Here is a 12410-nt window from a genome sequence, read left to right on the forward strand (position 1 = left end):
AAACTCTGCTCTGCAACACCGCGACGAAGTTAGACTAACAATGTCTGCAAACAGTTTCAAACTTCTAGTCAAGAATGCAACACAGCTAGTGTTAGTTTGTAGAAATGGGGAAAAGTATCTTACCAGAGATGAGATGCAGACTCTGGCTGTGCTGGAGAACGCCAGTGTGCTGATTGGACAGTAAGTCGCGTTCACTCTTGATAATACTCAAGACTTCACTTCGTGTGTGGAGAACTCCCTCAGCATGTAAAAATAAATGTTCGTGATTTGTTAGCAGATTTGAAATGCATCGAGGATTGATTTTAGAATAGGCTCCATCAAAGAAGGATAATGTATTGCATATTAGTGTTATTCAGTAATAGAATATGAAACTCTGCAGTTTTTTTTTATTAAATGCTTTTAGGACTGTTTATTTGTAAAAGTTATAACCCAGGTAGCAAAGAATTCTGGCCCAGATTTAGCATAAAGCTGGCACAGCTGGCATTTGTTTGGCACTGTCTTTAAGGCGGCACATAAGACTTGGGCCAGATCAAATGTAGTATTGGCCCAGATGTTAAAAATGTAAAAGTTTGACTTATCTTAGCCCATTTTTAAAATACATTTAAATTATTTCAGAGTGAAAAAAAAAATTATTACAATCAGGTTGCTTCGAGAAAAAAAGAGCAGCCATAAAGTGAAACACTTTACATGTTTGTCAAATTCATTGCAGTTGTGACACACCAACATATCTGGCCCAGTTGTGGGTTAGTTACTTAACCCAGATATGGTCCATGTTTGGCCCTTGTATGGAAGAGACTTGGTCCAATCATTCATTCATTTTCGGCTTAATCCCTTTATTAATACGGGGTCGCCACAGCGGAATGAACCGCCAACTTATCCAGCAAGTTTTTTACGCAGCGGATGCCCTTTCAGCCGCAACCCATCTCTGGGAAACATCCACACACACATTCACACACACAATTCACCTATACCGCATGTCTTTGTACTGTGGGGGAAACCGGAGCACCCGGAGGAAACCTTCGCGAAGGTAGGGAGAACATGCAAACTCCACACAGAAACACCAACTGAGCCTAGGTTCGACCCAGCGACCTTCTTGCTGTGAGGCGACAGCACTACCTACTGCGCCACTGCCTCGCCCCTTGGTCCAATCATGTAACACAATTTACAGCGGCATATGGGCCGAGCAAAAGCTGATTGTGTGGGCCAGATCTAAGCTAGATAAATTTTGCTATGTGGGAATGTAAATTATTTAGATTAAAATGAATCTAGTCTATTTTGTTGTCTTCTGTTTGTGATATTTATGTCCTATTTATTTAAGTCCTATGTCCTAAAAAGGAACAAGACATAAAAAACAATAATCAAAATTTAGGCTAATTGTTTTATTGGTTAAAAATTTATGGTTTGTAATGTTTGATGTTTTTTTCCAGCAGGGTGGTAATACGATCTATGAAATACATATGTGATCCTGGACCACAAAACGAGTCTTATGTTGCAATCAGGGTGCGAATTACAGGGGGGTTTGACCTCCCTAATTAACACTTGATTCCCCCCCCCCCCCCCTTAAAGGACATTAAAACATGTTGTATGAGGGGGTCAGCTTTTATTTAGTGAGAAGTAGTTTTCTCTGATCTGTGTCTTAAAAAATAATATTATTAGTTTATTAATGGTTCAAATCATTGTAAATGCTTAATCGCGCTAATCAGTCTCAGAAAAAAATATTCAGCAGTGTTAAGCTGGCAGATCTAGAGGACTCTTGTAGAATAGGTGTTTGTATCTTCATAAAGCCTAGAAGTAAAATAAAATTAAACACATAATTTGAACTTAGACCTACAGCAACCTCTGAAATAGGCAATCAGAGATTACTGTTGGTCAGAATACGCTAAAAACCCCTAAAAACATTGAAATATCAAAACGTCTTTATTAATGTTTAAATCTAATTTAAATAAATGCATGTTTAATTCACTAAAGCATTTATTACAGAAACTTACATCATCAAAAAGTTGACGCCCCCACCCCAATCGTCAATGTATAATTCGCATCCCAGTTGCAATTTTGGCAATACATTGAATGGGTCAAAATTACAGATTAAAATGTTTATGCCAAAATAATTAGAATATTAAATAAAGATCACGTTCCATGATGATTTTGCATACATTTCCTACTGTAAATATATCAAAACCAACCTACTCTTGATTAATATGCATTGCTAAGTTAATTTGGAAAACTTAAAGGGGGCCTATTATGCAAAGATCACTTTTGTAAGGAGTTTAAACACAGTTGTGTAGCAAGAGTCTTTAAATATAAGCAGCTTCTAATGGTAAAAATTAATTTATACATTTTTTTTTAATCACACCTCATAAAAACAGAAACTGCAGAAACCCTTTGATTGGCATTCTCCCTTTGTACGTGTCATCAGATGGGGAAAGCCCTGTCCAGTCCATTAGTGATGATCTGGAACTAATTAGTATAGGACATTAGTCATTTTCTGAATCCGCCACTATGCTGACACACTTGTAGCTCCGCCCTTTTTTGAAAAGAGCACAATCTCATTTGAATTTAAAGCGACAGGCACCAGAACAGAACAATTAGGCTCAAAGCCTCAAAGGGGTAGTTTCAAAGAGTTAAAAAACATTATTTGTGGGGTATTTTGTGCTAAAACTTAACATACACACTCTAGGGACATCATAGGCTTAATTTACATATTGTAAAAAGGGGCATAGGTAGACAATTTTCTCAGTGTTTTTATTTTTATTTTTTTTTGTAATTCGCACCCTCAGATTCCAGTATCTGAAATAGTTAATAATAATAATATCTCAGTCAAATATTGTCCAATCCCAAAAAAAGTATACATAAAGTATACATATTTATTTAGCTTTTAGATTATCTAAAGTCTCGATTTCAAAAATGTACACTTCTGTTTTGTAGTCCAGGGTCACATACTAAGAAATTCTAAACAGTTTTTTATTTTGGGGTAATAGTTTAAGTGGTTAGCATCCTTTATTTATGCAAGCGACTACCAGTATCAAAGTATGTCATATTAAACTATATATGCGTGTATATACTGTATAGTGATGGACTAATCAAAGCTGTTGGACCAGCAGACGTCATTGAAACTCAGTTTGAAGGAGCAAAGTTTGACAAAGTTCTCGACGCTTCCGGCATGTGTGTTCTCCCAGGTGAGTTACATCTACTATTCTAAAAAAACAAGAGGATTGACCATTTCTGTTCCAAATCTGTAATACTGTTTTTTTTTCTCAGGTCTTGTTGATGCACACACGCATCCAGTGTGGGCTGGAGATAGAGTGCATGAGTTTGCCATGAAGGTTTATTTCTCCATTAAATCCTTCTAACTAAATATTTCCATTTGAGCTTTATATTTTTATGCACTTGCTGCTATTGCACTCCTGGTTAGACCTAAACTGCATTTCATGCCTTCTTCTTGTACATGTGTAATGACAATAAAGTTGAATCTAATGCATATTGCATGGATACATCTTTAAGTCTTGATGTCAGAGATGTATGAAGTATCTAAAGTAATTGAGCATCATCATTGTGTTGTGTGTACAGCTGGCCGGCGCCACATATATGGAGGTGCATGAAGCTGGAGGAGGAATCCATTTCACAGTGGCACACACTCGCTCGGCCAGTGAACAGCATCTGTTGGCTGCTTTGAAAAGCCGTCTGGAGCGCATGATGAGAGCTGGAACCACACTGGTGGAGTGTAAGAGCGGATACGGACTCGAGCTGGACACTGAAGTCAAGATGCTGAGAGTGATCAATTCGGCAAGAAAGTCGTTGCCCATCGGGATATCAGCAACATACTGTGGAGCCCACGCAGTGCCCAAGTACACACTCTTTACAGATAGATTCTTCTCTTTGCAAGGCTATTTAAGGAAATTCAGTTCATTAGAATTAAATTAGTAAAATTGTTTCCTGCCAATGCCGAGTTCTCAATTCTGAATATACACAAGCTGATTTTTCCTTTTTTTTTAAATAAATTAATATTTTTATTCAGAAAAGAGGCAAAAAAATGATGCTTCAAGAATTTCTGAACAAAAAGTATCATGGTTGCCAAATCAGCATATTATAAAAAATATATAGAGTAGTCAACATCTTTCGGCTTAGTACCTTATTTGTCAGGGGTCATCACAGCAGAATGAACCGACAACTATTCCAGCATATGTTTTACGCAGCGGATACCCTTACAGCCGCAACCCACTTACAATAAATGTCTTTGGACTGTGAGGGGAAACCGGAGCACCCAGGGGAAAACCACGCCAACATGAGGAAAACATGCAAACTCCACACAGAAATGCCAACTGGCCCTGCCAGGACTCGAACCAGCAACTTTCTTGCTGTGAGGCGACAGTGCTAACCACTGAGCCCTTGTTAACATTTGAAGTGGAAAAGTCTTTCAAAATGGTCCTAAGACAAGATTGGGTGTTGCTCAATAATTTCAGGACAACTTTGAGTAAAGTTTTTGATCCACTTTTAAACGTTGACTTGTGGTGCATTTATACGTTTCCCCCTGAAGGATCATGACACCGTAGACTGGGATAATGATGCTACAAATTGAGCTTTGCACCATGGGAATAAAAATTTAATTTTTCGTGCCTGTTCTATGAGCTCTAGTAAGAATGTCAAACTGTTTTGAAGCAAGATGTTTGGACATACTCCGATTGATTGGAGTTGGTTAAGTTTACAAGGGTATTATAACTGTTTTTTGCGTGAGGGTTTTTGGAGTGATTCAATGCACCAGCCTTAAACGTCATAGCCACATGACCTCTTCCCACAAATAAAAACATTTTTAAATGAAAAGAAAATAGGGAAAACCATCTAAAGATGTGGTATTCTGCGGTGGCGAACCCTGATAAATCTGGGAATAAGCCGCAGGAAACCAATGAATGGAAATTAATGAATTATTAATTTGCAATATTATTTCACCATAGTACAGCATTTACTGTATTTTCTATCAAATAAACACATCATTAGTGAGCCTGAGACTTCATAATCATTCAAAAACATGAAAACATTTGTACAGTTGAGTAAACAGCTCTATATTTGCATAACCTTGTCTTTTTGTCTACTCAGAGGTAAAACTATGGAAGAAGCCACTAAGGACATTGTTGCAGTGCAGCTGCCCAAAATAAAACATCTAAGCGCTTCAGGTGATCTGCAAGTGGACAACATTGATGTATTTTGTGAGAAAGGTGTGTTCGATCTCACCTCCACTCGTTGCATACTCCAGGCCGGCAAAGACATGGGCCTCAACATCAACTTTCATGGCGATGAACTCCATCCTATGAACTCGGCACATGTATGCATGCATACACACTCTGTTTCACACATAAACACAAACATACTTGTACATAAGGTTTACAGGGACACTCCATAGGCATATTGTATTTTATACTGTAAAAACCACTTATTATATGGCTGTAATCTCACCTCTCTCTCTAAACCCCACCCTCAGGCAAATTTTGAAATTTAAAAGACCATGTTGAGTGTGATTTTTAAGCTTTTCAAACTACAGGGACATGAGGAGTGACCCTGTAAACCACCTTAATGGAGTACAACTAGGGCATACTCATGTATTATACACACACACACACACACACACACACACACACACACACACACACACACACACACACACACACACACACACACACACACACACACACACACACACACACACACACACACACACACACACACACACACACACACACACACACACACACACACACACACACACTTGTTGTTCTTACATGATCTCTCTGTTGTTCAATATAACAGCTTGGTGCAGAACTTGGCGCTTTAGCGATCAGCCATTTAGAGGAAGTGACATATGATGGGATTGTTGCCATGGCGAAATCGAAAACATCAGCGGTCCTCCTTCCCACCACTGCATATATATTACGGTAAAAGCTGGTGAAATAGAAGCATTATTCTCTTTTTAGTCATTTTCCAGGACATTTCCAAAAGCTTTTCGAAAATTCATGGCAGGAGTTGGTCACAGAGGAACCTCAGAGGGTCAAAATCCAAATGTTATTGGGTAGTTGACAAATAGTAACCTTTCTGTTGTTGTAAAACGAAATTTTAGAGATCGAAAGAATGTATCAATGTATAAAGTTATGTATCAACTTTATCAATTCTTTCACTGTTTTTTATAAAATTTTTACTGAATTGTACCTTAAATTTGTCTTATGGTGTGACAGCAAAACATAAGCAAAACAGCTCTTAGTAATATACAAATAGTCTGAGAGCGATATATCTTCATTGTTCCACATTAATCTTCATATATGGAGCTATTTATTTTATGTGAATAATATATATTTTTTCGCCACGACTTTTTGGACTTTGAGACATTTTTAATCAATTCTGATGTCACACCGATCGACAAAAGAACTTAATTTTATAGTGGTTCCAAAAAAAGAGCCCCTATTATGCATTAAAAGGGGTCATATTTTGGTTTTGGGGGTTTCCATAAACAGTCTGATATGCACGCAAGGTCAAAAGAGCACTTTTATTGTCTTATAATAAGCATTTATTTTTACCTAATTGTCCCAATGACTCCCTTTTGATTCTTTCAGCAATATATTTGTTTCCAAACCCCACTTTAGCGTGATGTTAATCTCCACTGATTGGTCCGATGACCCAGTCCTTTGGGATTGGACAACTGCGTGAGACAGAGAGAAATGCCCTCCACGGCTTATCAACAATTTTGAAGTAGTCAGAGTGCAGAGTGTATGTGTGAGCCCAATGCAGTAGTGCATTAAAGCAGTTAAACACCAGCATATTGCTCTGTTCTTAACCATGACACACATTCAGTATAAATCCACACAGTGGCAAAAGCTGAACTATTTTAAAACTCGACCGCAGCACATGTGCAGGAACAGCTGGCAGCGGCCATAGCAATGATAAACAACAGTGAGCTCGTAAAACATATTTAAATTCGTAAACAAAGCGTCACACGTCACTTTTTTAGGTTTTAGATGCGATATGAAATTATAAGGAGTTAACCAGATACAGTACAAGCGGTTACAAATACCAAAACACAAATAAATACATAATTTTCAAGCTAGAGACTATTTTAAGCGCACTTATTGTCAAATGGAGGAAGAAACTGGTCCATGAACTGTGTACTGTTAAGTTCCTGTCAAGCTCTGACAAAGTCCCACACATCAATAGTCTTTTCTGATCCGTCCTTTAAAAAACGAAACCCCCGTTGTAAGCTCGTAGATTTCTGAAACACTCGGCAGAAAAATTACGGGAACACAGCACAAGGCTGGGGCTTTAATGTATTTTTGCAAAAATAATCTTCAACCACTGACTCTTCACAGCCTCATCTTTAGGTAGGGAAAATAACACTAACTTACCCTCACACTTTAGAGCACAGCGTCTATGCGACTTAATTCACCTGGGATCTGCTACAGTGTTTGTCTTCCTCTTTTTCCTTCTACTGTGTTTGTGGGCAGGGCTGGGGGTCAGCTAAAGACTCATTACATAGGCAATCATTAAAACCACTATGAGTCAACTGAATTATAGATGAGTCAATAGTTTCAAATGTGGCGCACTTTCAGATTTAAGCCTTAGCTGGATATTTCACTTCACTTAGAGCTGTGTTACACACTGCATAGAAGCTCATTTTTAAAAACCCATAATATGGGCTCTTAAATATGTGAAATATTGTGAGATAAAAACTTAACTGGTGCGCGTCATGGGCGTCAGTCACATGAATTTGAATAGGGCCTTCAACATTGAAGTTTTTAGTGCAATTGATGAGTTAAAAATTAGCATTATAGTGTCACACCAGAGCACATGCTTTTCAGTGGCAAAATGTATCAAATTCCTATGTTTTTAAAAATAAATGGATGAAAATAAATGATTGCCATTGACAAAAACAGACATTTGTAAAATCTGGTATTTTATTTATTAATAAATTAATGATTTTCTTTAATTTATGTGCTTGAGACAGTCACACCGTAGAACAGTTTTGAGGTTTGTCTTTAAAAATATTTAAACATTGAATAACACAGCAGTTTTATAACAAGAGATTCATGGAAAGCAAAGAAATGTTTAACCATCTTCTACATTTAAACGATGACAATAATAATTACATTCATTTTTGTCATGTGTGACAGTGAAAATGCAAATTCACATCAACAACCCAATTGCAATTGCACAGCAGAGGCCATGGCCTAGCTCAGGGGTGCTCAATCCTGTTCCTGGAGAGCCACCTTCCTGCAGATTTCAGTTGCTACCCATATCAAACACACCTGCCTGTAATTATCATGTGGTGTTCAGGTCCTAATTAATTGGTTCAGGTGTGTTTAATATGGGTAGCAACTGAAATCTGCAGGAAGGTGGCTCTCCAGGAACAGGATTGAGCACCCCTGGCCTAGCTCATTATATCTAGGCTTACGAATACAATACAATACAATACAATATTTATGTAAAAATCCCATTTAAAAACAACTACAGTTGACCAAAGTGCAGTACGTAGGAGTAACAAAGACAGAAGGAAGCAGGAGATAAAAGAAACATTTCGTAAATAAAAGCAATAAAACTGTGATCGAGAAGTATTAAAAGCAAGAAAAAATAGATAGGTCTTCAAAACGGACTTAAACAGAGAAATGGAAGGGGAACGTTTTATGTGAATTGGCAGAGTGTTCCAGAGCTTTGGACCAGTGACTGCAATTGCTCGATCACCTCCTTTTTTAAGCCATGTTCTAGGCATGTGAGTAAATTGAGATCTCAATGATCGAGAGGGGGTATACAGACTGAGCAAGTCTGTAAGGCACTGAGGAGCAAGATTATTGACGGCTTTGTATACAAATAATACAATTTTAGAATCAATTACGAACAATAAGTTGTTTGAAACTGAAAAATGAAAACTCAAAAAGAAGAACTAAATCTGATAAAACTTTAGTTTAGGTCAAAATTCATGCTATTAACTACTAGTTTATTACTTGCCTGACATTAAGACATGTTTATTAGTAGTTATAAAGTATAATCCTATTCTGCATCCCTAATCCTACACAAAACCTAAGCCCAACTTCTACCTTACTAACTAATAATAAACAAGCTAATTAGTATTTTATTAAGCTAGTAGTGTTAGTTAATGGTTTGTTTATACTGTGAAATGTGACCAAACCTAAAGTGTTACCAAAAATCCAGGGCAAGAACTAATATTTCCAGGACATTTGGTCATTTCTACCAATTTCTATGTTATTACCATGACTAAAAAAACAACCTTCTAAAATTCCAGGTTTTCCATGGAAGTATAGGAATCCTGCTAAAGGAAGCTAACAATGTAAAAAGCACTGTGTTGTGTCTGTTTTAGACTTACTCCACCACGTGCGAGAGATATGCTTGATGCTGGAGTCATAGTGGCTCTGGGCAGCGACTTCAACCCCAATGCCTACTGCTGCTCAATGGTGACTATAAGACACAACACTGAACACATGTTTACTAGTTAGATTGATACATTTGACCTGACTGCTCTCCTTTGTGTGTGTTTGTTTATTAGCCTATGGTGATGCACTTGGCCTGTGTGATGATGAAAATGTCTATGCCAGAAGCTCTGGCCGCAAGCACCATAAATGCAGCCTACGCTCTCAACCGCTCACAAACACATGGCTCGCTTGAAGTTGGGAAACAGGGAGACCTTGTGATCGTCAATGCACCACGGTTAGCTATCTACTAAATACTTCATTCACAGCTTCTTTCGATATGCAAGTTTAGTTATTGGCCACAAACATAAAATTGAAGTTAGGTTTGTCGTTTTTTGGGCTATTGTGACGTACATGCACTTGAAATGGTCCTAAATAAAGAAAAAAAAAATGTAGAGGGGTGCATGATTTTGTTTTTTGGTGACTGATTGGATTGTTGAAATATGGCCGAAGTTTGACAAATGAACGAGTTCAGAGCAGAAATGAGACTGTGTCCAAAATGACCTACTACTCGAGTATGTCAAGTATGAATTTGAATTTACTACAAAATTAGTAAATTATGGGATAGCATAGCGTCCATACTACTTGGCTTGTGCATTGTTTTCAACATACTATATAGTATGCAAGAATACAATTACAGGCAGGGACTGCTTTTCAAATACTTTGAATTCGGACATACTACTTGACTCGCATACTGTTTTTAACGTACTATATAGTATGGAAGTTTGCGATTTCAGACGCAGGGACTGCTTTTCGAATACGATAACTTCCGACATACAACTTGGCTCGCATGCTGTTTTTAACGTATTATAAAGTATTGAAGTATGCGATTTTAGACGCAGGGGCCACTTTTCGAATACTATGAATTCGGACATACTACTTGGCTCGCATACTGTTTTTAACGTACTATATAGTATGGAGGTTTGCAATTTCAGACACAGGAACCGCTTTTCAAATACTATGAATTCGGACATACTACTTGGCTCGCATGCTGTTTTTAACGTACTATAAAGTATTGAAGTATGCGATTTTAGACGCAGGGGCCACTTTTCGAATACTATGAATTCGGACATACTACTCAGCTTGCATGCTGTTTTTAACGTACTATATAGTATGGAGGTTTGCGATTTCAGACGCAGGGGCCGTTTTTCGAATACTATAATTTTAGACATACTACTTGACTTGCATAATTTTTAACGTACTATATAGTATGGAAGTTTGTGATTTCAGACGCAGGGACTGCTTTTCCAATACTATAAATTTGGACATGCTACTTGGCTTGCATACTATTTTTAACGTACCATATAGTATGGAAGTTTGCAATTTCAGACACAGGGACCGCTTTTCGAATACTTTGAATTTGGACATACTACTTGGCTAGCATACTGTTTTTAACACACTATATGGTTTGGAAGTATGCGATTTCTCGGGAAGGTTATGGTATTTGATTAAAGTTTGAAGAAAAATTATTTTTTACAAAATAATGAAGTGCACAGATAAATTTTAAATATTCAGAAGTTTAATTATCAATTCAAATGATAATTTTGTTTTTGTGGAACGTGACTTGATTTTGGAAATTCATCTTGTGTGTTTCGGTGGGTATCTGCTATTTTTGAGTAATATTAAAGAGACCAAAGACTCTTTATTGTTGTCAGATTTAACTAAACCAGCATTGATGTCTTATTTTTATCAGATGGAGGTCGGGGTATTTTGGTATGTGGCTTATTTGGATTTCAGTTTAATATGGGCTTGTTCTAATTTCCTGATTTTTATTCCAGTAAGATCTGCGAATATTGAATTGAAATCTACCTTATTCCCTGTGCTTTCTTGCACTGCGCATACAGAAAAAAGACACATCTCTGATCAACAGTTGTAAATGTCATTAAGGGACCATGAAACCTCCCCCTTTTCAGTTCAATCCGCTTAGCAAAGCTCAAAATGCAAGCAGCAATATCGTCACATTTTCAAATTCGAGTACGGATTTGTAGAAGTTGGTACTTCTGATAAGACTAACTGCAACACGATTAAACATGACCACTATTATATAATACCATATTATATAACTACTGTCTAGTCTCGTAGCTAACGTTGTCTTAATTAATGTTCAACAAGTATAAATTTGTTAAAATCTCAGAAAATGTCATCAAAGGTTTCATGTGTCTTTATTAACTAGTTGTTCAGGCTGCTTCTGTACTCACTAGATTATTATTGGGTTTTTTTATATGGTTGTCACTACTTGCACTTTTGGGCCGGATATGAAGGTTGTTATATTATGAGTTCTCTGTTTTTCTGCTGCAGGTGGGAACATCTGGTCTACCAGTTTGGGGGTCATCAAGAGCTCATCAAATATGTCATAATCAAAGGCGATTTTGTTTATGAAAATGATAAAGTTTTGAATCTTTGAACATCCCACAGTGAATAAACACAAGATGGATTGTGTGGTAAAACTGTATTATTATGATAATAAAAAGGCTTGGTACCATACTCAAAATTTAAAAAATGGTTTGTTGATAAAATAAATAATTCCATACATATATTCATAAGTTAATTCAATTTACAAACAGTTTGAAATCATACAAACATGCTTTGTACCAGTCTGCCCTTTAATCTCCAGCATGCTTCTGTCATCGTAATGGAAATGCCCGGTTCAGCACCAGCTCCAACCTCTCTCCTCCGAGTGCACATGCATCTAACACACACACCAGCCTCTGATTGGTCAGCTGATTTGCAGTGGCGATCAAGTCCGCTTTGGGAGAAGAGAAACCATTATTAAAACTTTACCGATTTTAGCACTCAAAGGAAATAAAATGAAATTAAAACAAATAAAAATGTGTGGACACTTTTAATGTCTTTTTTAATGTGTTGTTGAATCTTTATAATCAACATTATGATCTTAGAAACCTTACAGGATTTGGAAAATTTGCCGCTCCTAAAAAAAGTAACTAGTTGCGT

At 37.1% G+C, this 12410-nt stretch overlaps 2 protein-coding genes and 1 long non-coding RNA gene across 5 annotated transcripts in view; 1 reads left to right on the plus strand and 2 right to left on the minus strand.

The window, feature by feature from the left end:
* On the plus strand, positions 1–12281 carry amdhd1 (amidohydrolase domain containing 1). Its single transcript, NM_001166353.2, is given in 9 exon segments — positions 1–180; positions 3070–3176; positions 3259–3323; positions 3568–3845; positions 5092–5317; positions 5800–5924; positions 9350–9443; positions 9536–9696; positions 11757–12281. Coding segments are annotated over 9 exon segments (1302 nt in total). The 5' UTR covers positions 1–40; the 3' UTR covers positions 11863–12281.
* Positions 7910–9959, minus strand: LOC141375339 (uncharacterized). The gene is made up of 2 exons (XR_012383232.1): positions 8398–9959; positions 7910–8243 (listed from the first exon to the last, which is right to left on the minus strand). It is a non-coding gene; the product is annotated as an uncharacterized lncRNA (long non-coding RNA).
* Positions 11893–12410, minus strand: part of si:ch73-71d17.2 — a 19168-nt gene continuing 18650 nt past the window's right edge. For all 3 annotated transcript variants that reach the window (XM_073908265.1, XM_021477743.3, XM_073908264.1), the window contains one exon: positions 11893–12204. In XM_073908265.1, coding sequence (XP_073764366.1) covers positions 12083–12204 — 122 coding nt within the window. In that variant the 3' untranslated portion in view covers positions 11893–12082. The remainder of the gene's footprint in view (positions 12205–12410) is intronic.

Source organism: Danio rerio, chromosome 7 (genome assembly GCF_049306965.1).
Source record: "Danio rerio strain Tuebingen ecotype United States chromosome 7, GRCz12tu, whole genome shotgun sequence".
Classification (NCBI taxonomy): Eukaryota; Metazoa; Chordata; class Actinopteri; order Cypriniformes; family Danionidae; genus Danio; species Danio rerio.